The sequence below is a fragment of the Crassostrea angulata genome, chromosome 1, assembly GCF_025612915.1.
Source record: "Crassostrea angulata isolate pt1a10 chromosome 1, ASM2561291v2, whole genome shotgun sequence".
In the NCBI taxonomy this organism is placed as follows: domain Eukaryota; kingdom Metazoa; phylum Mollusca; class Bivalvia; order Ostreida; family Ostreidae; genus Magallana; species Magallana angulata.
Window position 1 is genome coordinate 2,170,477 of NC_069111.1, and position 26,521 is coordinate 2,196,997.

At 33.6% G+C, this 26,521-nt stretch overlaps 1 protein-coding gene across 1 annotated transcript in view; it reads right to left on the bottom strand.

Moving 5' to 3' along the window:
- The window catches only part of LOC128170189 (VWFA and cache domain-containing protein 1-like), a 39,242-nt gene extending 17,677 nt beyond the window's left edge, over window positions 1–21,565 (bottom strand). Inside the window, exons 1-15 of the mRNA XM_052836123.1 lie at window positions 21,434–21,565; window positions 14,403–14,628; window positions 13,228–13,290; window positions 12,860–13,015; window positions 12,560–12,768; window positions 10,940–11,084; window positions 10,501–10,708; window positions 9,681–9,806; window positions 8,595–8,674; window positions 8,131–8,269; window positions 7,652–7,929; window positions 7,102–7,212; window positions 6,845–7,019; window positions 6,562–6,698; window positions 6,113–6,288 (exon numbers count right to left, since the gene is read on the bottom strand). Coding sequence (XP_052692083.1) covers window positions 6,113–6,288; window positions 6,562–6,698; window positions 6,845–7,019; window positions 7,102–7,212; window positions 7,652–7,929; window positions 8,131–8,269; window positions 8,595–8,674; window positions 9,681–9,806; window positions 10,501–10,708; window positions 10,940–11,084; window positions 12,560–12,768; window positions 12,860–13,015; window positions 13,228–13,290; window positions 14,403–14,540 — 2,141 coding nt within the window. The 5' untranslated portion in view covers window positions 14,541–14,628; window positions 21,434–21,565. The remainder of the gene's footprint in view (window positions 1–6,112; window positions 6,289–6,561; window positions 6,699–6,844; window positions 7,020–7,101; window positions 7,213–7,651; window positions 7,930–8,130; window positions 8,270–8,594; window positions 8,675–9,680; window positions 9,807–10,500; window positions 10,709–10,939; window positions 11,085–12,559; window positions 12,769–12,859; window positions 13,016–13,227; window positions 13,291–14,402; window positions 14,629–21,433) is intronic.
- Window positions 21,566–26,521: the final 4,956 nt, after the last annotated feature.

The following is a 26,521-nucleotide window of genomic DNA, read 5'->3' on the forward strand; positions in this document are numbered from 1 at the left end:
TCCAACAGAGCCTAAAATCATCAACCTTTCGCAAAGAGACTTAAACACTGGTGAAATACAACTTCTAGAGCATGGTTTAAAATTCACACCAACACCAAAGTCTGACAAGGTTGATGTTGTCACGGACACGGAAGAATTTTGTCGAAAATTACGTTTAAAAGAGTTTTTTCAAAATGAAAATAACAATGACATATCTCTTGTTAAAAACAATAAGGGGTTCAAACCACCGTTAAATAGAGATAAACATCTGGAGGATTATATTTCATGTCTTCGCAACACTGCGAACTCCAACGTGACAGATAAAACTGTTAAGTCTAATATTTCCCACAAACAATATCAAGCAATGCAAACCTTGAAAAATGACCCATCAATTATAATTAAAAACGCCGATAAAGGAGGGGCTATAGTCATAATGGATAGAGACCATTACAAAGAAATGTCACTTTCTCAACTTCAAGATCATCAGTTTTACACAAAACTGGAACAGAATGAAGATCGGCGAACCATGCTCAAAATAGAAAAACTTACCAGAAAGTACCAAGACAATCTAACGGATAATGAAATTGAATATCTGACTAAATATGAGGTTAAATCTAGTAATTTTTATGGTTTGCCTAAAATCCACAAATGTAAAAATATCCAAGAAAACGTCAAAAAATGTAACTCTACTTATATCAAACTTCCTAGACCAAATGATCTAAAACTGAGGCCTATCATAGCAGGACCCGCATCTAGCACACAACGGTTAAGCAATATGCTGGATATCATTTTGAAACCGCTATGCACCAAAGTGACAAGTTACGTTCGTGATGATATGGATTTTCTGAACTACATCCCACAAACAGTACCAGGAGACACGATCCTTGTTACATTTGATGTAAGCAGCCTATATACTAATATTCCTCATAATTTAGGATTAGAGGCAATTCAATATTGGTTGGACAAGCATCCAGATCAAACAGATAGTAGATTTTCAAAAGAGTTCATCTTAGCCGGACTAAAACTTGTACTAGAAAATAACACTTTCCTCTTTGATGATGAAAATTACCTACAGATAAAAGGTACTGCCATGGGCACAAAAGTTGCCCCTACGTATGCCTCACTTGTAATGGGGTACCTTGAAGAAAAACTTTATAGTATATTGCCGGATATCTTTGATGCCGATTTTACGCTATACATTAAAGAGAACTGGAAAAGATACCTTGATGACTGTTTCATCTTTTGGACCAAAACGGAAGAGGATCTTATAAAATTTCATTCTATCTTAAATGAACTGCAGGCCTCGATAAAATTCACTATAGACGTCCATCGTGAGAAACTCCCATTCTTAGATATTCTTATTATCAAAGACGGCGAGAATATCATTACCGATTTATTTAGCAAAGAAACAGATTCCCATCAATACTTGGATTTTATTTCATGTCATCCGTCTCACACAAAAAGGAATATTCCATACAACATGACACGGCGTGTATGTACTATTGTGACTCACCCTTCTCTTCGCCTACAAAGGCTTCAAGAGTTAAAACAACACCTTAGACGACAGAATTACCCCGTGGAACTTATCAATGACGGAATTAACCGGGCTATGGATATTCCTTTAGCACAACTTAGAAGGACCCGCCTTAAGGAGGAGAAACAAGATGAGAAAATTCCGTTTGTAACTACACATAATCCGTGTAACCATAATATTTTTAAAGCAGCAAAACGTTTTTTTCCAATATTAAAACAATCAGAAAATATGAAAAAACTGTTAAACCAATCATCTTTCATAAACAGCAGACGACAAGCGCCGAATCTGAGGAAAATTCTCTCCAAAGCAAAGTTCTCGTCCAGCAATACTATTTCCATCAAAAAGTGCGGCGACCCCCGATGTGGAACATGTGACCTTATACAGGAGGGAGAAGGAATAATATTAAAAAGCGGCCAAATTTTAAAACCTAATGCCCCAATGAACTGCAAATCGTCTAATTTGATATATTGTGCGACTTGTCCAACATGTGGAGAAAATTATATTGGCCAGACTAACCAGCTCAACGCCCGAGTGAGAGTCCACAAACAACAAATAAAGGACGAAACAGTGAGAAACACTCCATGTTCGGAACATTTTGCGAAGTGCGGAAAGGGAACATTTAAAATATTTCCGTTTTACAAAATGTGGAATTCAAATGAAATCGCCCGAACCACAAAAGAGGACTATTTTATTAAAATATTTAACCCGAAACTTAATCGAAAATAGATTTATCATATATATAATTTTTATATGTATTGTATTATATGTCTATGCATTGCTTAACGGCGTTGATAAAGTTCACGCCATCGCTACCTTGATGTACATTGTGACGTCATAATGAACTTTAAAAACACGACGTCATTGACAACGTTACAAACAACGTTTTTAATTTTGTATAACTGTCTGAAGAGCCGACATGGCTGAAAGCGCTAACAGTAAACAATTTATTTAATTTGGACTGTCGCATTCTGTTTTATTTATTTAAGTATTTTTGCTGTACCAAGGCTTTATTTATCTATATATATATATATATATATATATATATATATATATATATATATATATATATATACACACACGCGGTTGACGTTATATTTCAATTTAGTACATGTTCAATTAATGTCACTGTTAAGTTAAAAAGGTCAAAATTTGATTACTCAATAATATATATTTAAATCGCATTGAATAAATGGATTATAAAGTTTTACAAATCAGGAAACAATTAAAACAGTTTACGCTTTTGATTTTAAATTTCTATTTACCTCAACCGAGTTTACATGTATACCAATCTATGTTTGTAACAAGTTTGATGAGCTAAATCAAAGTGCAGCATATTATATCATATTTGCTGAACACATTATTGTTGTGAAGAATGCTAAACAATTACGTACGAAATTTTCGAACAAGCGTCATACTGTGTCGTTGACAGTGTGGTTTACGATATCAAATATTTAGTAAAATAGAATAATCGATTTTAAATCTACAGTCATCCTAAGACATTAATACAATATTGAAAAGGCGGTTGATTATGATGCAGTTATTGTTGAATTTCAGACTATTTCCTTGGTACATTTAGAAAATTTATTGATATGAAAAATATAATTTACTATAACTAGACTTTCACCCGTGCTCGCACGGGTTGACATTGCACATGATTTAGGACATTTACGAAATAGATACATCGACACATCGTCACATACCTAAACTTAAAGTCTACGATTATGCTAATAATTTCACTACACTCTGCGTAGTTAGAATAATCTAACTATGTCTCGGCACAGGCCCTCACAACAGTTAAAATGCCCCCCCCCCTCCCCATATACCCGTGATGTAGCAAAAACTTGCAGAATCACTCCGAAACGACTTTGGAGAAAATTAATAAGGATGCATTGAAAATAACAGTCAAACTAGACACGATCTCGTTGCGAGCAACGAGGAGGTCTTCCGTCTGATTTTAGAACTTGAGATTTATGTTCGATCTTGATTTTGCTATTTAACAATTAAAATTATTTAAAACAGGAAAGGAGGGTCTACAATTTAAAGGCCAGATACTATTTTGTTTTAGGTGTAAGAGCTTTGTTCAACAAGTGTTTAGAAATTCGTCACCGTTCTTGAGTTATCTGTGAAAAATGTTTAAGGGGCCGGTCCCTTATCTCCTTATTGGGGACACTGAACCAAATTTTTAAGGTTGCATGTTGTTAAGAACATCATTTTGAGCATCTTTTCTTTTATACTGCATTTCAAAATATTTTTTCTTTTTGAGATATAGGTGATCAAAGTGTTGGTCTTTTGAGCCCTAAAAAACCCTAATTAAGTAACACATTAGACAATCATTATGTTGTTAGACTACATAAATGTAAGATACACATTTTGCTTTTATAATCTATTACAAAATATCCCTTGGTTAAGAGCTATAGGAAAAAGACTTTAGAACCATCTAGGTCCCTACATTTAGGGGCCAGCCCTTTTTTCTTGGTATCAGATGTAAGGTCATTTAATTATAAAGACATTTTGTTCAACAAGTGTTTAGAAATTTGTTACCATTCTTGAGATATCTGAGAGAGAATGTTTTAGGGGCCAGTCCCTTATCGCCTTATTGGGGCCGTTTAACGAAATTTCGAAGATTGCATTTTATTTAGTATATCATTTTGGGCATCTTCTCCTCTACACTGCATTTGAAAATATTTATCCTTTCTGAGATATGGGTGAACAAAATTTTGGATTTTGACCCCTTAAAAACCCCTAATTACGTAACCCATGATGAAATCATTACATTGCTTGGATACATAGTTGTAAAATAAACATATTTGCTTCTATAATCTTTCACAAAATATCCCTCAGTAAAGGGCTACAGATAAAAGACTTCAGAGTCCCTTGGTTCCCTAATTTGAGGGAACAGGCCCTTTTTCTTTATATCAAATGAAAGGTCATTTAATTCTTAACACATTTTACATAATATTTTTTAACAAAATATTTTTCAGAAAAGAGATAAACAAAGAAAACCAGAAAAAATAACGACGTTTCTAAACTCTCAATTTTCGGTACCAGGCGAGCTTCAGCGCCTTTTGAATCAGATAAAAATGAATGCCTACAATCCCTGAAAGTTTGAACTCAATATCTTCAATCGTTAAGGAGAAGATTCCAGGACAAGCCGACCCTCTGAAAATCGCCAAAACGTCAATATATCAAAAACGGAAATGACGTCATCAAAATAAAAAATTACGTATAAAGTTTAGATCAGTATCTATTATATCTGAAAGTTTAATGAAAATCAGTTGAGTCGTTTCTGAGAAATCGCGTGCACAAAATTTGTTGGAAAAAAAGAAAAATAGCGAAGAAAAAGAAACAGAACGAAAACAATAAGGTCTTCCGTTGGAAACGGAAGACCTTAATTATCTATAACAAACATTTTGAGGCTGTAAATACCTTTCACTCAAAAATATTATATTTCTGAAGAATCAGGGACTGGAAGAATTCAACACTTTTTCATCGACGTTTTTACTCACTTCGAATTTACACATCATGTTGATATTCGGAACTTTCAGGATTTTTCATATCAAATGTACTGAGTTAGAGGTATCTCAGGTATTGTCTTTCATGAACAGAATATATGACTTTTAAATATTCAATTGTTATATCGTTTCTGAGTTTATCCATACAAATGTGATATTGTGGAAACATAAACTAAAGAGCCTACCATGATTTAGCATGAATGTAATGCGCATGCGCAAGATTGTAAAATCCAAAAAAGCCAAATGGTTTCTGGATTTCTAACGGAATTTTTGTTGATTATTAATTAGCGAAGCTTGATTGAGAAAAACTAAAAACAAATTGGTAATTTTCAAATACCAATGATGTTTAAAATATATAAAACAAAAGACAGAACTCTTCCGATTTTTCGGTATTAAAGCCCAAAAATTCGAGTCTATTATTTTAATATAGTAGTATAGATTCTTGCTGCAGATCTGTAGCTCCCGATCTGAAAAAATATCCACATTTGCCTTTGATAGTCTTTTACATCATAACCAGCCCCGTAAAGTGAAGTAGGGCAGTTTGTTTCCATGTACAAATGGGGACCTTCGATCTCACTATGACTGTAACAGTTCATTTCCGAGGTCGGTTAGGGTGTTTCAAAGAAAGTCTGAGGCAAGAACATAAAAGATATCAGTAGTAAATTGCATGAGGGATTTTATGGTACTTATTTTTCCCAAATAAATTGTACGTTAAGAAGGTTAGGTAGTTGAAATTTAGCACAATTTTTTGTGGACCTTAAATTAAAGTTTATTTACAATGAGGGGCACTGTAGCTTCTAGGTCGTACACCGAATTTGAAATAAAAAACATTAACTGACAATGCCACGAGCACTCTTACCATAAAATAGACTTGCTTTTGCCATATCTAATTGCATTTCCAATTTATTTCGCATTGTGACGAGCTACTCGACAACTGATATCAAAACATTTTTTAAACATTAAACGCACTGTAAACAAAGTAATACACAAAAATGAAAACTGTGAGCTCAATTGCTATTTGCCTTGACAAATTATCTATACTAGTTTTGATACATTGTAATCACCTTCTTTTTAAATTAATACCTACCATGGCGTTAGCTTGTGATCATAGTCATCCGTCAGTCGTACCCCTGGGTATATCCTTTGTACTCCGTCTTCCGTCATGACGTAACGCCAAACTAAGTACGGGGCCTCTTTCTTTGACGTCGTCGTCCAAAATGTTTCCATGAGGTGAGTTAATCTTATCGATTTGATTGCTGATGTCTGTGAAGGATCATAGGCAGGACGTTTTTAGTGCACAACAAAAAACAGGAGGAACAATGAAGGCAAAAAACAAAATGGATATCAATAGACAGCACGAATGACAAGAGTGACATGAAAAGCTCGAGCATTCAATTCCAGTGATTGAGCATCAAAATATTGCTCTGTTCCCAAACACATTGATTTCTTAGACTATACCCTTTTATTTCACCGTCAATGATTGTTCTTGGTTGGTTTATCTCACTTTTTTTTATAATATTCTCAGCATTTGCTCACTTTTAAACCTGGGTTGTCGGTGATATTTCCAGAGATGAAGTCTTTAAACAGCTTGACCCTGACTTCCGTTTCATTGACTCCAATGTAAATGGATGCCTCCTTGAAAGCGTCTGGTGTCAGCTTTACTGTGGTTTTAGCTGGCGGAAAAATTAACGTTAACAATAAAACAAAAACAAAATTCTTGAATGAAAATTAAAATTCTACAGGTTTAGCAATAATTTTTCTAGTTAGCTCATATCGGCCAAAAACAAGGATCAGCCAATAGACAAGAAGATGAACAGACCTTGTGTGGCATATCTACTAAAATGCCTACAGAATGGAGCCGGCCATCGGTTCAAATCCCAGCGGTGGTAAACAAAGTCCCCGGAGATGGGATGATTTAAGTTTTCTATATCACTCACGGTGTTGTCTTTTTCCATCACAATACAAAGTGAAAAATTGCTTCCTGGTGCAACTATCTTCAAAAAATAAGGTATAATATGTAGTAATATAAATTTCACAAATGAAGAAATAAGCATAGACAGAGAAACAGACACATACCGGAGCCCAGTAGAAAACAGCTCTCATGGTACGCTCGGAGTCGCCGTCTATATATTTTTGCCCTCTAGTTTCTAGGACTACTGTATCTAAAGGTTTTTGTCCGTTTGACCCCCTGTAGAGATATATCCTGATCTTACGTTTTTACGAAGTCACAAGCACCTAATGGCTCATATGAAAAAAGTGAAGAATGCATCGGCTCATGAAAATGAATGTAATTGGTTTGTTATGTTTTGTTTCTTAAAGCAAACTTTAACATCATAAAATGATTGGTAAAGAGACCGAAACTATCATGTTCTAAAAATGATATGCAAGTCAAAACATATTTCGATATACATGCTAAATGTTTCAGCTTAATTATAATTAAAAATCAAAATCATTTTAAAATGATTTTGCATGTTTTGGACCTTCAATACGAAGTTGATGTATGACAATAATGTTTGTGCAAAATTAAAAACTGATTTCAAAAAAATTAAATACATTTCCATTTATAAACTGTATATTTTCTTTAAAAGACATTTCACATTCGTTAACTTTAACTGAAACAAACTTTCTTTTTCATGGAATCAATGACCTCGGACACATCACCGGAAGTCTCAAAATTGTAGATGTTATTTATGTCCTGTTCTTGTGCTATGACGTCCCGAGGATCCGGAAGTAGTGGATGAACCAATGTCCGTTCCTCGCCATCAATGATGAATGCATAAGTAAACTCACCGTGATTGAGATACAAAATCTCAGCCACTAATTTGCTTATCAAAATATCCGCGCACACAACCCCACTAAATGCTCCATTTAAAGCAAACGGCAGACAGCCCGTGATGACTGATTCTATAAAAAAAAAGTTTTACAGCACCTTTGTTTTTAGATAAACCTTTTTAAACCAATGGTATTTGTTCTGATAAAATAAAAAACATGGAATGAATTTGCAATAGAGTAAACGTTTGAAAACATATACATTAATGTAACATTAACATTACGTTTCTTACTGGTTTCTCAAAACGTTTTCTTATATCAATAAAACAAGCTCACCATTGGTGAAAAAGTCTTTGTAAGGTTGTGTGTAGGTCGGGGACGGTGATATGGGTACACTATCGTATTTGTAGTAGGTTCCCATGACCTTTCGCAGGGAGGAGGTCTTAAGGTCTGTAATGAACTCATATTGTCCTCGCTATAATTGACCAATAATAACTCTTATATAGCATCTATACCTATATTTGCTTATCGAAATTCGTATTCAAACTCAGTCAACATTGTTTATTCGTGTAAAACATTTACATTATAAGTATCAATAACCATAATATTTGCTTCGTCATTCATTCCTCATTTTAGCAGATTATAAACAATGAACGCGATTTGTTGGTTTTTTAATACATGTTTATTCATGTATTGCTTTTAATTTTCTCTTTTAATTTCTTCTTTATGGTCTTTCAAACTAATAATTTCTAAAGACTATCAGTACATGCTTACTTTTACCATATTAAATTATATCTTACCTTAACATGTCCGTATGAAATGTTGTTCAATGTCTGGTATGCCATGTTTCGTAACAGTTGTTTCTCGATGCTATTTATTCCTGAACAATATTGTGACAGCATGAAAAGTTAAAAACAGTCTTAGATTTACATTTGATCAGAAGTTTAACTTGTGTCAGAACTTAGGAAATCCCGATAGGTTAAAAAACCCTCCTCGATTGCTATTAAATTATTTTGATGCAAGTATATATATTAATCGTAATTCATCACAAGTACCTTACACCGATTTCCTGCTTGCTTAATTTGCAGCGTGTAAGACTTATTTAATTTCAGTTTTATAAATATCAACGTCATATGTTTGTGACGTTATTTCTCTGTTTTGTCAAAAATGCCATAAGCACTTTTTTTCTCATGGGCGCAATCATATATGTATATGGTATTTTCATATACATGTAACTAAAAAATAGTTCTAAATGGAAATGTCTACTACTAAACAGTCCATTGACATCTAGTACCTCAATGGTTAGTTCATTTATTTCATCGTATTTTGGAAGCATTTCTTTTAAATTAATTTATTTATTTTGTATCCGAGTACATGTATGATTATCACTAACATATACGCTATATTGTTTTTAAAATTAATGTTTCATTTAACGTATTATTGGAGGGGGGACTGTGAAAGTTCAAAAACTTACAAAATTTAGAAGTTTTTTTTTTGTAAAAGATAATGGACCTCATGCAAAAAACTTTAATTGATTACTCAATCTTGTATAAAAATGCCGGAATTGTACTGCATTGCATTAAACACAATTTAAAACAACCATATGATAATATTTCTGAATTATGTAATGATTATAGAAATTTAGAAAGATCAACAATTCTCATGAAACCAACAATTTTCATCGACCAATTTTTTTAAGACTTAAATCATAGAATACGTTAGACTTCAAATTTTGACGTGACATTTTCATATTTAGCGTAGCAAAATCAAATTTCTTAATCCACTTTGAAACATACAGCTTTAACAACTAAAGCTTATCCCAAGTAATCAATACATTACACTTGAATGTCTTTACCACTGTGGACTGCTTGTAGTAACATACGTACCTATACCGTACGTGTTGATTACGACATTGTTTTGTAGCGCCTCGTTTTCATCTCGTATTACTTCTAGGGGGTTTCCTCCAATGTCATCGTTATATGTCCCATCGCTCACAAACAGAATGATCTGATCTAAAACAAAATTTTCATTGATAATACTGTTGGACAAAAGAAAAGGCTTAAAGTTAACTGTTTCAATATACATGTAAATGACAAGACGATAGATCTACAATAGTTAAGAAATGAACTCAATGTCTACCCAAGTTATACGAGTATAACCTAGGTTGGGACAATTTACGCTTTATAATCTATGAAGCGGATTATAAAAAAGCGTAAATTGCTCCAACCCAGGTTATACTCGTATAACTTGGGTAGACATTGAGTTAATTCCGTATAATTTAATTTTCTGTAATTTGCTGTACAAATTGAGTCCGTTTTACTTATCATTAAAAATGATATTAATCTGCTTAAAATTAAAACATAACGTCAAGCGGATTAGTACGTTTTTGACGTTGGTGCATTATGATGTGTCTAGTGACGTGCAAACTGAGTATACAAAATTTAACTAAATTTTTCTATCCAACCAAATGTCGCGTTACACCAGAATTAAATTATTAGTTCATAACTCTTGTATGAATGTTAAAACAAAGACCATGTTTTAAAAATCATGTCTTATGAATATGTTTATATCACGGGCAGCAATAGGAATTCTCTAAAATTCATCATGCTGAAAAAAATAAAAGGTCAGATTTCGTAAGAAAAATTAAGGGATTTTTTTAAGGTATTCAGATCTTTTTCTAGAGTGTTATTTAAAACCTGCACTAACCTCGGTCCCTTGCCTCTACACTAGAACTTCCCTTAAGTAAGGCGAAGGCTTTACGGAGGGCGACATCATAGTCGGCTCCCTCTTGAGCTTGTTGGGAGTTGAGGAAGTCTCTGAAACTCTTCTTGGTTGTACTAGTCACGGGGACAACTTGATTATCATAGCATCCTCCTAAAGTACTCGCTTCGTCATTAAAAACAACCAGACCAAACTGTCAAAACATACAACTACTCGTTAGGTTTTGTGAAAATCTCCCCCTACCAATCAGTGGTAAGAAGAATGCTATCAAAACGACAACCAAGGTTATTTACAGACAGGAAAATCTCAATGTGTTTTCTTTTACCGAATAATAGTTTAATATCTACAAATGTGCATTTAAAGCTCTGATTAAAACCCATCGAACTAAAGTAATGAGCCATACTACATGTATAAAAATACACACCCTATCTTTTACACTCAACGTTTCCATAACTGTTAGGGCAGCATGTTTAGCCTCAAAGAGTTTATCTCCCCTCATTGAGGCAGAAGTTTCCAGAACCACAACGACATCTCGTGGGATTGTCGCTGTGCTTGACACAAAGTAGGGCCTACAAGTTTTAGTAATAAACATTTAAAATGATTCAAAATAATTTTATGTTTATTATGTCAAGTTTGCTAACGTTTAAGCAGGAAATCGTCATGCAATCAAACCGTCCCTCAGTAAATGATTCACAATGTTTAATTAATCTTTATATTTATTAGTTTAATAACGTCAAACATACAAACTATGAGAGGCATACGTTGACTTTTAAAATGACAGATTAAATTCGTTTTAAGATAAAATGATTAATGACTAGATAAGTAAATATAATGAAATCTTCAAATATACTAATATTTCTATCAATGCGTTGTGGAGTGTAAATTTTAATTTGAATCCATAACCGTGTGACCAGTATTTGGGCCCTTTTAGGGAGTCATTCTATATTCATTCCGAATTATTTGTGAATACCGTAGTTCTAAATTTTTATAGTATTTCTACGCATGCATTTTTGAAAAGAAAGTATTACAAATGTATTGAACCAATGATTTTCAAACAAAAGATTTGACATACGAATGAATACAAATATGTCATAGAGATTTGTTTGAGAAATTCATGTGATTTATGGTTTTTGTGACGAATTCAAACAGCTACAACTCTTAATAACATTTCACAAATATTCTGATGTTGTGTAGCTTTAACCATTTGATTTATTTTATTTTTATAGTAATTAGATGATTTGCTGTTTGTTTGCTTGTTTGTTTATATTCTTGGTGCTATCATAAATCTATTGAGACAAGATCCACCAATGTTTAAAGGGTGGTAACAAATTCTATAAAAAAGTCTAGTCATAAAACACAAAAACTAAATATACAATATTCACGTTTAACTAGACTAATGAAAGTGTTATTAAGACCTTTTTTGCTTTGATCTTCATACAAAGATAAACCTTTACGGTTACTACATTTCAGGAGTCATATGTGCTTTAAACTTGTTATATTAATATTACTTTTAAAACTGATATTCAGTTGAAAATAAAATATTTGCAGACCATCAGGATTGATATACTTTGAATATTATATCAAAAAATAAAGCAAACACTTTATATCTTCATCTTTGTATTTTTTTTTTTTTAATTTCTAATGATAGACTCAAATTGTGAGTGTCATTGCTTATTATTTACCATAAACAAAAATAAGACTTCTACAAATAAGCACATGTTAGCCAAAAATACTAAACCACTTCATTATGAAATTTCGTTCTCATTTATAAACTTAATAGATTTATAAAGCTTGTTTAATTTTTTTTTTTCACACAGAACAGCACTGAATACTTTCTTTACAAGATATCAAATAGCTATTTTTTTCAAAAGGTCGCTGTTTCTTTGCTCAAATATAATTATTCATGTAGAATGGCTGACTTTGAAGTTTGCATAATACAGGTATATCAAGTCTCAGCGCTATCATAGATACATATGATCTTCGGGAGTGAGATTATTTGATACATACCTGTTTATCGTAACATAATATACATTTATTCATATACCTAAACCGAGGATCGTATGAGTCACAGTCTCTCAGTCTGGTGGAAGGGTAGTTAATGAATAGACCGGTCTTAAGTCCAATGTACTGGAACTGTATATGTTTCACATTCAAGTTAGCTTTCATTGCATCCATTACTTTAGTGGTTGGGAATTTGATGTCATCTGCGCTCAAGTAGCTAGGCCTAATGTAGCAAAATGTCTCTTCAGACACCTAAATGGAATGCGTACATCTTAGCAATACAAATAAAAACGTTTTTGACATGCCAAACAGAATCTGGGTAAAATAATAGCGATATTCATACATGAGTTCTGAAGCGGACGTTTTCCTGGTACTCTCCATCTACACAGCAGTCCTGAGGGACATTGGCAAACGACAGCTGATCTTCCACTACAGCTTCCTTTAGCCTTTTTAAAGCAATGTCCACTTCTTTCATTCGTCCACCAATTTTTGTAGCAATCTTAAACATCGTTCAAATTCTGAGATTATTTGAAATTTACATTGAGCTCATTTCCTTTTTGGACAAAACATTCAAAACATTCAAATAAATCTATCATGCTATACATTTTATAATTCTACTTGTAATATGTTCATGTACTATTAAAGAACAACCAGGTGTCTCAGGTTCTTTTTAAGTGATATTGAGCTAGACAAGAAATGGAGTGTATGTACCTCTTTAACTAGCTTTTCCCCATCAGGCCTCGTCTCCAGGTACCGCAACTTGTTGTACTCATTCTGGTGGCAGACAAATAAGTTACAAGTCTTGTATTGTCTTTTACCAATGGATTTACTTTCGGGTTTATATTACATTGTATCTGTATTGCATAGTTTTCAAAGCAATTTCTCTCTTTTCCTCGTGCAACAGCCATGCAGATTGGTGTAATTAATTGTTGTAACAAAGTAGGCGAAAAATCTAAAGTATTATTCAGTTTAATTGGAACATAGAGAACACAGGTCAATATTATTTGTATACATTCTTCTCTTTTATCTTTATAGAGGTCCCCTCAAATTTTGAAGCTGATAGTATATATATGTAAACATCACTTTAAAGGTCCATTTTAAGCACCTTAATTGTTCAATGGTTCTTTCATTATGTATATTGTTTTTGGGAGTTGATTTTATCAACTCTCCTTTGCAGTTACTCAGGCAAACCGAAAGTGAAACAGTGTTTGGACCTAAGCACAAATCAACACCGTTGACAACATTTATTTCTAATCAATAAATTCGATGTAATGAGTTCTAACTTAAGCATTGTTCTTCAAGGAAACTCATTTATAAATACCTTGTATATAGTCAGATTTTAAATGGTACGAACATTTAAGATATTTTTTGAAGTCGTACATTTTATGTATTCCTACGCCAGAGTTCAATATAGTCTCGTTCAACCAGACGCTCGGCTGTCTCCGTAAATTTCCGACAAGCAAAGAGTCTCTCTTGCTTGTCGGACATTAACGGATACAGCTGAGAGCTTGAATCCATACCATTTCTCATAACTATTTCGATTACTAATACGTAGTTTAATGGAATAACTCTTTGAATATACACAACATAATTGTTATTGAATTTTCACGAAATTCCTGTAGGATTCATATTATAAAAATTGTGCGTAATTCAAATACTTATAGGAATTTACTTGTCATGCAAACTAACATATTGTTGATTTTAAAATAAATAACAATCGATAAAATGACCTCCCGCCAGTACTTCAGCACTTTGTTTTTAAATGTACCCAATGTTTCAGTCTTATCTACGGTAGCCACAATTTGTGATTGTAAAACTCTGCATTATCCTATCACATGTTTTAAACTTAAACATATTTAAAGAAATGTTTTTAAAATTAATTGTACCTGTAGAAATGACCATCCGACAGAATCCGCCACTTTATTTAACTCTTTGGCAAGAATGTCCCCGTTGATCTCCTGAGCATTCTGTGGAATCACATGTTTCACCACAAATAGACACGCTAATAGGTAACGGACTTTCATCGTTTGTCCCTGTGATTTATCTCAGCGTTTTAGTTGTCATCAAATATCAAAACGGAGCATCATCCTTGCAGACAAAAGTTGTATCTTTCTACAAAGCAGGGGAATAGCATTAGATTTAAAAATCCAAACTTTTTATCAAGGGCTTACACTGATCATTATGCACACGTAAAATATGAGACCGATTTAACATTTTTCAGACTTTTAAATTTTAAAGAAGAGTCTTATATATTTGCTTATTTAAAATTAGTTTATCAACAAGGTTTTATTTATAATGTTTTGTACACCCCGTGTGATTAAAGAGCTAGAGTCATAAAAGAATATGCTATACAGCTTAAACAACATTGTTGTCATATTATGTAATGTGACATTTCGTGTTTATTAAAAAACCATAAGTCGTTTGAATACAAATTTATTCCACATGCTCGGTTTTTTAGTGTTAAATGAGGCAGTAGTCTCATACATGAGGAATTTATGATATATTGTAATAAACGCACCAAACGACTGAAACATATTTTACAAGGTCGTGTAATTGAAAGATTCTTTTGAATACTATTTGATTTGGTAAGCTGGAGTTAAAATGCACGGTCTAGCTATTTCGTGGTGGAAAATTTCACCAACTAAATTGTTATGTCACCGGCAACAAAAGCTTGATGGTGGTCAACATTTAAGAAACAAACAATACTGCATTTCAAATAAAAGAATGTGGTTCTAAAATATAAAAAAAAAATATGTAGCTCCTCTCTGATTCTGAATACAATTAAAATGCTTGATGAAAAATTACATTAATATTTTTGTAACAGCAAAAAAGCAGAAAACATGAAATGGTTATCAAAATCTATTTCTGGTTTGATAATTCAACGCAAACGTTTATTCATAAAATAATATTTAAAAGCAATATGCGTACCTGTTGACTGAATCAATAAATATTCTTTTAACCTTTTTCTAAAGTTACCATCAACATGCAATTAAGACGCAAATGCCTTAGTTTCACCTATTAATCTGAAGTTTAAAACTCTATTTCTGGGTCAAGCGTGAAGATCTTACAACCCGGAAGAAATTTTATGTATATTCTTATCCTGCGTGGGACTTTTATATAATTGACTACGGTTTCCTCCGTTTTTCATAACTTGACAATGATCACCTGGCGGGTGCGACCGGTCGGCAGGAGATGCTTACTCCTCCTTGACATCTAATTCAACCTCAAATGTAATGAAGGTCCGTATTGGATCAAGGTTTGTATTTTAATCATCGTAAACAAACCAAACCATCAAACGTTTTCCTTATTATGACATTATCCCGATTTCGACATTTACCCCATTGTAACAAGGAGCACACGGCGGGTGCGACCGGTCAGCTATGGTGCTCCGATGGGGCCACTTCGACATTTGCACTTTCGCCTTTAGGTCGAAGATGCGAGAGTGCGAAGTTTCGAAGGTGAAAGTTCGAGAGTACGACGGCGAAGGAGCGAAAGTGCGAAGAAGCGACGGCGAAGTGCGGAGATGCGATGACGAAGGTGCGAAGGCGAAGGAGTGATACTACTATCGCTCCTTCACCTTCGTAACTTCGCACTCTCGCCTTCGCAACTTCGCGCTTTCGCCTTCGCCTTTTTGATAGCATCCAGAAAGTCTCGGTCGATTACATAGAATTTGATGCACCGTACTCGCCAAGGTTTTCCGATTCATCCATGATATTATTGGTATGCATGCGCTAGGCCATTGTGCTTACTATGAATGTTTACAAATATTTCAATGTGCATATGTGACATATATGTTAACCATGTTTAAGAATTACTTATTCCTTGAGTAAGCCTTCTGTCTTCTTAATCTCTTTGAGGTGCAACCAAAACTTAAGAACTACTTAGTCCAATAGTTGTTTCACAAGCAGTTTATTTAAAAGCGTGATCGTATAGTTTTGTCAAAGTTACAACATCAAAATTGAAGCACCCCAAATTAAAGATATCAACTTCAAAATCTAAATTAAAATGTCTAATTTCAGATCCAAATAAAAATCCTGTCTAACATCATTTTACAGGAGTATATATAACATCTTACTTATGATTAACAGTTCCAACTAGTTCGGTCCATCTACGATGATCATGAGTGAACTAAATAAAGCAACAAAACTGTGAGAACTGTCTATCAAAGAGTATGAATGCATGTTTTTGGTCTCCGAGTCCCGAGTCTCTGAGTCTCCCACCTGAGTATAATGCATCGCTTACGCATAATACATTCATTCATACATGGCTAAAAGGTTATAAAGGTTAAATAGCATTACATGTGTCAATTTGTATATCCATTTTCAATTTGTATGATACTGTGCCTGAATTAATTAACTTCGTTTAGGACTATTTCTTTTAGAGTATTTGGATGCAGGATTTGAGTCTTCCGCCTTAGTATGACGCATCGCTTGCGTACAATATTAAAAGGTCATATATAAACGAATACATGGGTTCATGGTGTAAAAGGTTACAAAGGTTGTATAAAACATGCGATACATGACTCAGTATAGAGTACCAGAGCTATCGATGCAGACACATATCACAACTTGTTCATAAACTCCCAATTTGGATATTTGTGCCCGCATTCTACACCTGGTTGCATAACATCATTTAGGAATACTGCCCAGTGCTACAAGAGTCACAGAGTTCATTCTGCAAGTCATCATAACCACAGTTTATTGTGCAGTGTCTAGGTATACATCAGTATCATAGTAACTAAGTTCTAATATTATCAATTCAAGGTTACAGCATGGCTATCTGGTTACACTTGAACTTCCTTCTAAAGTTACTATCAAAACTTAAAATAAATGTATCAGTTTTACATTTAAATCCAACGTCTCGGTCAACATTTAGTTATAACAACCCGGAAAAAGGTAAAATTTGATAATGCGCAGGGTTTGCAAATTTTTACTGATTCCAGTCAGTAAAGATTATTAGATATGATTTGACTTTTATCGTAATAATAGTATTGTTTTAGTTTATTAGGGTCTTCCGTTTTCAACGGAAGACCCTCTTGTTATTCTTCGGTTTCTTTTTATTAGGGTCTTCCGTTTCCAACGGAAGACCCTTTTGTTTTTCTACGGTTTCTTTTTTTTCTTATTCTTATTATTATTATTCTTTTTATTTTTTTTCCAACTCAAATATTTCAAAAACGCTTCCATCGATTGTTTTGAAATTTGCAGGTTTAATGTGTATTTGTAAGATCTCTATGATATGAAAAAATTATTTGATGACGTCATCAATTTCGTCAGATATTGACGTTTTTCACGTTTTAAAAAGTGATTTTGTCCGGAGCTTTTCTCATTTTTGATTTAAGGTAAAGCTATGAGATTTACAGAGAAGGTAGAACTATCGTTTTACTTATGACATAAGGCTGGAAACTCAATTCGGACACTTCCTGTCGAAACCGGAAGCAAAACCAATTTTTTTTAATTTGCATGTTTTTCAATTTTAAAACTTTAACGTACGTATCTTACAGTATTTTTCATGCTGAGTTCAAAACTGAAATCCTTTTTTGAATCGGACGATGCATTATAGAGATATCGGGGTTTAAAAATTGATTTTTTCGGAAATTTTGATTCCACGTCCTTGGTTTAAAAAATAGCGTTATATTCAAAGCGAAATTAACTCGTACCAAAAATAATTGTTAAGTCGTACTGTTACACATTCGGATTTTTTTGTTGAGTCGTTCTTGAAATCAGAAAGGTTTTTTGTTAAGTCGTACTTAAAATCATTCGGATTTTGTTAAGTCGTACCAAGAATTATTCGATTTTTTTTCATTTTTTTCAATTTTAGTTACTCTTGTTATTGGTTTGAGAGCTTGCTTCTTAAAGGAACTTCCTGCTTTACTTCCGACATTAACGGAAGACCCACTCGTTGCTTTGCAACGAGCTTTGCTCTAGTTATTATACTTTTTCTTTTTTTCTGACTCCTTCTCGGCTTTATAACTCAAAAAGTTTCCAACCGATTTTAATGAAACTTTCAGAGATAATGTGAAACTATTATATCTCAAAGATGTTAAAGTTTACTTGACAACGTCACCTCCGTTTTGACGTAACGTCATTTTTAAAATTTTAAAAAAGTCATTTTGTCCGCGGCGTTTCTCAAAAACATTTTAAGATAGAGGCTTGAAATTTTCAATGGTTATGATTTGGTCGATTTACCTCTGTAATAAGGCTGGAAATGAAAATCTGTCACTTCATGTCGAAACCGGAAGTGAAACAAATTTTTTGAAAAAATGAATTTTCTGATCAAATCAAAAATGAATATGTGTTTTGTAGAGCTTATTAAACTGAATCCAACACTGAAAACCTTTTAAAAATCGGACGATGCATTACAGAGATATCGGGGTTTAAAAATTGATTTTTCCGGAAATTTTGATTCCGCGTCCTTGGTTTAAAAAATAGCGTAATGTTCAAAGTAAAATTAACTCGTACCAAAATTAATTGTTAAGTCGTACTTGAACACATTCGGATTTTTTTTGTTAAGTCGTTCTTGAAATCGGAAAGGTTTTTGTTAAGTCGTACCTAAAATCATTCATATTTTGTTAAGTCGTACCAGGAATGATTCGATTTTTTCATCTTTTTTTAATAACTCTTGTTATCGGTTTAAGAGCTCTGCTTCTTACAGGAACTTCCAGCTTTACTTCCGACATTAACGGAGGACCCACTCGTTGCTTTGCAACGAGCTTTGCTCTAGTTTTATCATATTATTGTCAGGACTTGACATGTTTTTTTTAAAAGTGTATTATAGGAATAAATTCAGCTGCTAGCAAGATTAATGCGAGCATCAACCGGGTTTTAAACATTTATGTTTTTTTAACAGTTAAGTGGTGTAATGTTTCAACCAAGTTTTATGAGTATAATTTTGTTATAATTATGTAGAACCAGCACTATTAAATATTCCTTATAATTCGATTCTCTATCATCAAGAACAGAAATGGAAAAGACAGTGCTGCATGAATAACGATAAAATGTACAAAGTTTAAAGGTAAATTCATCGGGAATACCTCAATTAATACGTCATGAAAAGTTTACACTTATGTGAACTTTTTGATTAAGCCAAACAAAAAAAAATATCGAATAATTGTACAATATTGATAATTTGTATAGCTGAATAGTATTTGAGAAATACGAGTTTTCGTGAATGTTGCAGAATAACCTTCGAGGTCGAGAAATGTTGTTTTGAAACATAAAAGCCGAGGGTTTTATATTTCAAACAACATTTCAAGACCGAGGAGGTTATTCTGCAACGTTCACGATAACAAGAACTTTATTTCTTTTCTACTAACAGCCCAGTATTTCTACAGATCGTTTTTCCTAAAGAGAGACGATCTAGGTCATTTTGACGGCTGTTCCGTGTAACCCCAATGGTTTTGTTAGTAATGTTTACCTGTGTATCGATCAAAGGAATCATATGCAGACGTCAGAATTTTTCGTTTGATTTTTTATACTCTATACTAATTTATAAAATATCTTTGAATTATGTTCCTAATATTTTAAGGGCAATTCAATACGATTATTACTACTACATGTTATATATTTTATGTAAACACACGCAGTAAAAATGTGCTAGGGAGGATCTTAGAACAGCCGCATTGATCTCTTAAAAAAAACATTTGAGGCAATACACATCGTTTTGACTGGAACTAACAGGTGAAATTTACATAGTTTAAAAACTGTTTACGGTTTGAAGTTGTACTTTCATCGGCAGTGCGAGACAAATTGGTACTTCTGATCCAATAATTTACAGATGACGTTCGTGGTATATTGGTGAATAATCTTTGATCTCGGCAATAACTGTAGTAGAATCATCATTCATTGTTAGGTAAGCATATGTGATATTGAAGGATTAAAAATAACCTGAATCACCCCTGCGAATGGTTTTGTCCTTTGAAGTTTTATGTGACCTTTTAAAATTTAATGTTCATTCATTGCCGGATAAAATGAGATCTAGAAATTAATGTGACAATGGATTATTTCAGTTATTTTTTGTTGTTGTTTTTTTTTTTTGCTTTTTTTTTTGGTTATTTTTTTTGCTGCTGCAGCAATTAACAAGCTTAGTAGCGACCCCCCCCCCCCCTTATGATTAATTTTTGATCCGCGCCTGAACTATACTACATGTAGGAATATCATCAATAGTAAAACAAACTTTACTATTTTATCCAGAATGTTCATTGAATTGACTCGATATACTGAGTATTTATACACGAAAGACACCAATTTTTTTTTATTTAAAAAGCATGGTATTGCACACCAAAAGCATTAAACATTGCTATGATTTTATTAAGCAACCCAATGTTTATATTTTCAACCACGTGTAGAATGATTAAACACGAACAATAACTCTGTTCTGATATCATCGTTTAGTTTGAATAACCACTAGATGATGAAATAAGACATACTTTTTAATAGATTTTCATGTTTTGACATAAATCAAAGCAGGATATGATATGAAAAACGACCAGTACCTACGTATTTTATTTTTGTTCTTGATGATAGAGAACACGTATACTTCCGCTCGAAATTTCACAGGAACTAAACAAATCTCGGGGAAGTCTCGTAACATTCATTCGAGCATCTCTGGATTTATTACATACTTAACAACGATAAAGAAAACATTCCGAACACATTCGCAGGGATGTGAATGTTTAATCTTAGCCATAAGTTAGGAATGCTGGCTGAGATTAAATACTCTTATTAGGCAACATATCTCAGTATTCATCTTAGGTAAATAAAATTCATGCAAATTGGTTTGGTAGATGTGTCTGTGCAAAGTAGAAAACTTGCTTCAGGTACAGAGTCTAATCTTACTTCTAAATTACTGGCTTAAACTTGTAATTTGTTGATGGTTAATGTACATGTAGATATAAAAAAAGGTATGATTTAAATCTTACCGTAACATAAGGATGCAAAAACGTTCTTCGAAAATCTAGAGCTCGTTTAAAGCTGTACACCGCTCATAAATAGGCACCGTCACACAGATACCTAGTATATAAACCCTTCAATTTCGTTACACCCGATTGCACATCTGAAACTCGTGGCCGTCGTGTAGTATTCCTTTCGTGGTCTTTGGATTTTTTGCATTTGTTTCTTATTTTATGTGCAAATTCTGTTTGTTAATTATATTTTGACCAGTTTAATTGATTTTAGTATTCTCCTGGCTTGAAAAAAGTGCATAAAACTTGATAATTTCATCGCGACCGAGTAACACGGCGAGACAAGATGTACACAGGTGAGACCTCTACAGCAAAATACTAAAAACTGCTCAGAGGTCTCCAGCTTATTTAGGGGTGTTGTTATTAAACTCATATTGTATATTTTATTTGATAGAATGAAATATATCAGAAAGGACAGTAGTGAGAGAGAAAATATGGCGAATAGTGCCTATTTACGAGCGGTGTTCAGCTCTAAATTTCAAAGACCGAAACCTGATTTAAACAAAATGCAGCCCATACTTATACTGATAAAAAAAATAGTGAAGAGCTCTATTGATGAGAGGGCATCATCCATATTTTCTCGATTTTTTTTTCTTTGCGTTTAATACATTCCCCCTCGTTATCCACTGGTCCCTCCTCATTTAAACGTGATATATTAACGAAATTCTGGATGTTTTATGCTAAAATTCTTTTAATACTATATAGTATGAGGCTGAGTATTACAATCAAGCTTTAGAAACTTCAACAGATAGCAAATGGTATGTTACTGCATATGATTTGTACAGTGAAATTTTATTTGATTCATTCTAGTAATCTTAGTTTCCTTAAAATTAAAATAAACAATTTTTTAATGTAAAATGGTCAGAGTGAATATAAAACTTGAAGGGAATTCAGACTGGGAATTTTACAGGTAATATTTTTACAATAACAATATTCTTAGTCATTGTGTAGAATTTTGAGGGACTTTCCAAAATACAAACAAAGACAACTTGAGTAAATTATGGTTTGACCTAGTTTTTTTCAGTTTGTTTACAATAACACTGTCATAAGAGGTCTATGATGTAAAAAGATGGTTTTATATTTCTGTCACGGAGTCAAAAGCTGTGTGACTGTCATTCAATATTTCGGGTCTCAATTAGAGCGCTGACATCGTACGCCGGAGGCGCTGGGTACGAGTCCCGATTTTCACCACCTGTTACATTTCCATAAAAATCTTTTCGGAGTAATGCCTCTTTCAAGATATTAGGCTTGAATATAAATCCAAAGACGCGTTGATATTTTTACATTTGTTTAGATATCATATATTTAATTAACTTGGTTGAAATCTATGCAAAAATCGATGCAGAAATATGTAGCAATACCGTAACATTGACACAAAATCCACAATGTGCATAATGACTGAGTCACTTACGCCCTGATTGATAAAAAGCGGTATAAACCCCGGGGAAATAGTCAATCAGAGTGTGCTGCTGGTAGCAAAAGTTTCTGGATTATTAATAGATACCCTCATCAAAAACAGTGTTTTAAGCTTTAAAAATGTCAAATTACCTAAAAGAGGAGGACTGTTCTATAACTTCACAGCATGCAATGGGTCAGAATCTGATATTAAGAAGTATTTTCAAGAACAAAAAAGGAACATGTAAATTTACCCACACAAATCAAGGAAGTATATAATATTTATGCCTTTTTTCCAAAGTGATGCAATCAGTAACGATATGTTATTTGATATTATGTGTAACACTACGTGCTATGTTTTAAAGGACAATTTCTGTTGCTGCTTATTTCTCATGGGTTTTTTTAAATACCGATTTAATTTTTTTGGTTATTTTGAAAGGCACGGAAACTGAAACTGCACATCAGGTTTCCCTAACGTTTGTCGTAAACATACTTTAACTCTTTCCATCAATTTGATTGACAATGCTTTGTACTCTAGTCTCTTGTATCATACATAAAGACATATTATAGGTATTATTTATACACACGCACTTCTACAAACTAAAAATATTTTTAGAATTTTACGCTTTCTTTTATATCTGTAATTACACTTGGAAGGGATTTTGAAATCAATATAAATACACGTCTGTTGCTTGACCCCCTCCTTTCATATCCCTCTTTTCCTTCCCCTTATCATTGTACCGCAGTTTGTGAAAGACATCTTGAGCTCTTTATTTTGTTTTAAATTATTTTTTTCTCTCTATTCTATTCTAAGGGCGACATATTTGTTCTTCGATTTATTGAAACAAGCTATACTTATGTAATTGATCCTTTAAAGTTACCGCAGTAAATGACCATAGGCCTGATAACTAGCAGAACTTACAAAGTTACTTCTAATTTGAAAGGAAAAGTTTATTATCGCTACTCCCAGAAAACCATAACTAATAAAGACCTGTTACTTTTTAAAAATGTCTTAAGAGGGTATTCCTATTCATTATTACCCAATGGCCCAAGGTTTCTTAAGGCAGTTATTATCCCCGAATGTTTCTTAGGTTTTTGAACAACACATTTTTACCATACGTCTTAGAGACATCGTACCATCCGGGATGGAGGGGTCATCGTGACCAATTACAATGGCATGAAATCCCAATTTCAAGGTCATTATAAAATCAGTGTATAAACGATATCTCTTTTGTTTTAGATGATATGGATGCAGTAGGACTTCTTAAGACATTTCAAAACACAGCCTATCAACCTCCACCTTTAAATAGATAAAGTTATTACTCTTATTGTACGAAATGTTTGTTATCTCTACTCCCATAAGACCATAATAAAGAGACCTAAAATTTTTACCAAGGTCTTTAGTTAAAAAAGAGGCTCCTTCAGTCTATTCATACCGAAAGGGTCTGCTGTTTCCTTACCTGTATATCCCCTTTAAATTTCATTTATTTCATCAGCACCTGCAACAAGAGGCCCAGGGGCCACATCGCTCACCTGAGCAACATTTGCCTTAATTCTGATCAAATTAGCACAGTATCAACATATCTTGACAACTAAGTACAATAGATCTTGCTAAAAAAAAATTGAAAATCTGCCAATTTTTATCCATTTCTTTTTTTGGTAAATACCAAGCCCTTTTTGTTGTTGTACCTGTAAGAAGATTTTTCTCTATTCCTATATAACCCCCCCCCCCCCATTTCGTGGCCCAACTTTTCTCTAGGGAATCATGGTTTCATCAAACTTAAATCTGCAAAACCTGTGCTTTCACACTAAGTACTTTAGTTTTGGACCGAAAACTTTCCCAGAATATTTTTAAAGATTTTCTCTATATATTCCTATGTAAAAATTCATCCCCGATTGTGGCCTTACCATGCCTTTGGACTATCATTTAAACAAACTTGAATCTATACGATCTGGGGATGCTTCCACTCAAATTAGGGATTTCCTGGCATAATAGTTTTGAGAAAAAGATTTTTAAAGAGTTTCTTTATATATTTAAAGTTATCCCCCATTTTGGCCCCGCCCTACCCCCAGGGACCAGGATATGAACAAACTTGAATCTACACTGTCTGAGGATGCTTTAACTCGAAATTGAGCTTTCCTAGCCTAATCGCTTTTGAGTAGAAGATTTTTAAAGATTTTCTCTATATATTCCTTTGTAAAACTTGACCCCCCCCCCCCCTTGTGGCCTCACCTTACCTCTGGTTATCATGATTTGAACAAACTTGAATCTACACTATCTGAGGAAGCTTCCACTTAATTTGAGTTTTTCTACATATTCCTTTGTAAAACTTGATCCCTCCATTGTGGCCCCAACCTACCCCCAGGGACAATGATTTGAACAAACTTGAATTTACACTACCTGAGGATGCTTCCACTTTAATTTGAGCTTTTCTGGCCTAACAGTTTTTGAGAAGATTTTTAAAGATTTTCTCTATATATTCCTTTGTAAAACTTGATTTCTCTATTGTGGCCCCACCCTACCGTGGGGACCATGATTTGAACAAACTTGAATCTATACTATCTGGGGATGCTTCCATTTTAATTAGAGCATTTCTGGCCTTATAGTTTTTGAGAAGAAGATTTTAAAGATTTTGTCTATATATTACTATGTAAAATATGATCCCCCTTTTGCGGACCCACCTTACCCTGGGGACCATGATTTGAACAAACTTGAATCTACACTCCCTGAGGATGCATCCTTTTTAATTTGGGCTTTTCTGGCCTAAAAGTTTTTGAGAAGAAGATTGTTAAAGATTGTCTCTATATATTCCTTTGTAAAACTAGATCCCCCTATTGTGGCCCAACCCTACCCACAAGGACCATGATATGAACAAACTTGAATCTACACTACCTGAGGGTTTTTCCATTTTAATTTGAGCTTTTCTGGCCTAATTGTTTTTGGGAAGAAGATTTTTAAAGATTTTCTCTATATATTCCAATGTAAAAATCTATTCCCCCATTGTGGCCTCACCATACCACCAGGGACTGTGATTTGAACAAACTTGAATATACACTACCTGAGGATGCATCTACTTTAATTTGAGCTTTCTTGGCCTAATAGTTTTTAAGAAGAAGATTTTTAAAGATTTTCTCTATAGATTCCTATGTAAAACTTAATCCCCCTATTGTGGCCCAACCCTACCACTGGGGACCATGATTTGAACAAACTTGAATCTACACTATCTGAGGGTGCTCCCATTTTAATTTGAGCTTTTCTGGCCTAATAGTTTTTGAGAAGAAGATTGTTAAAGATTGTCTCTATATATTCCTTTGTAAAACTTGATCCCCCTACTGTGGCCTATCCCTACCTCCGGGGACCATGATTTAGACAAACTTGAATCTAGACTACCTGAGGATGCCTCCACACAAGTTTAAGATTTTCAGGCCGAATAGTTTTTGAGAAGAAGATATTTGAAAAATAAAACAAATTTTCAATAATTCTCAATTATCTCCCCGTTAAAGAGTGCGTGGCCCTTCATTTGAACAAACTTGAATCCCCTTCACCTAGTGGTGTTTTGTGCCAAATGTGGTTGAAATCAGCCCAGTGGTTCATGAGAAGAAGATGAAACTGTGAAAAGTTTACAACGACGACGACAACGACGACGACAA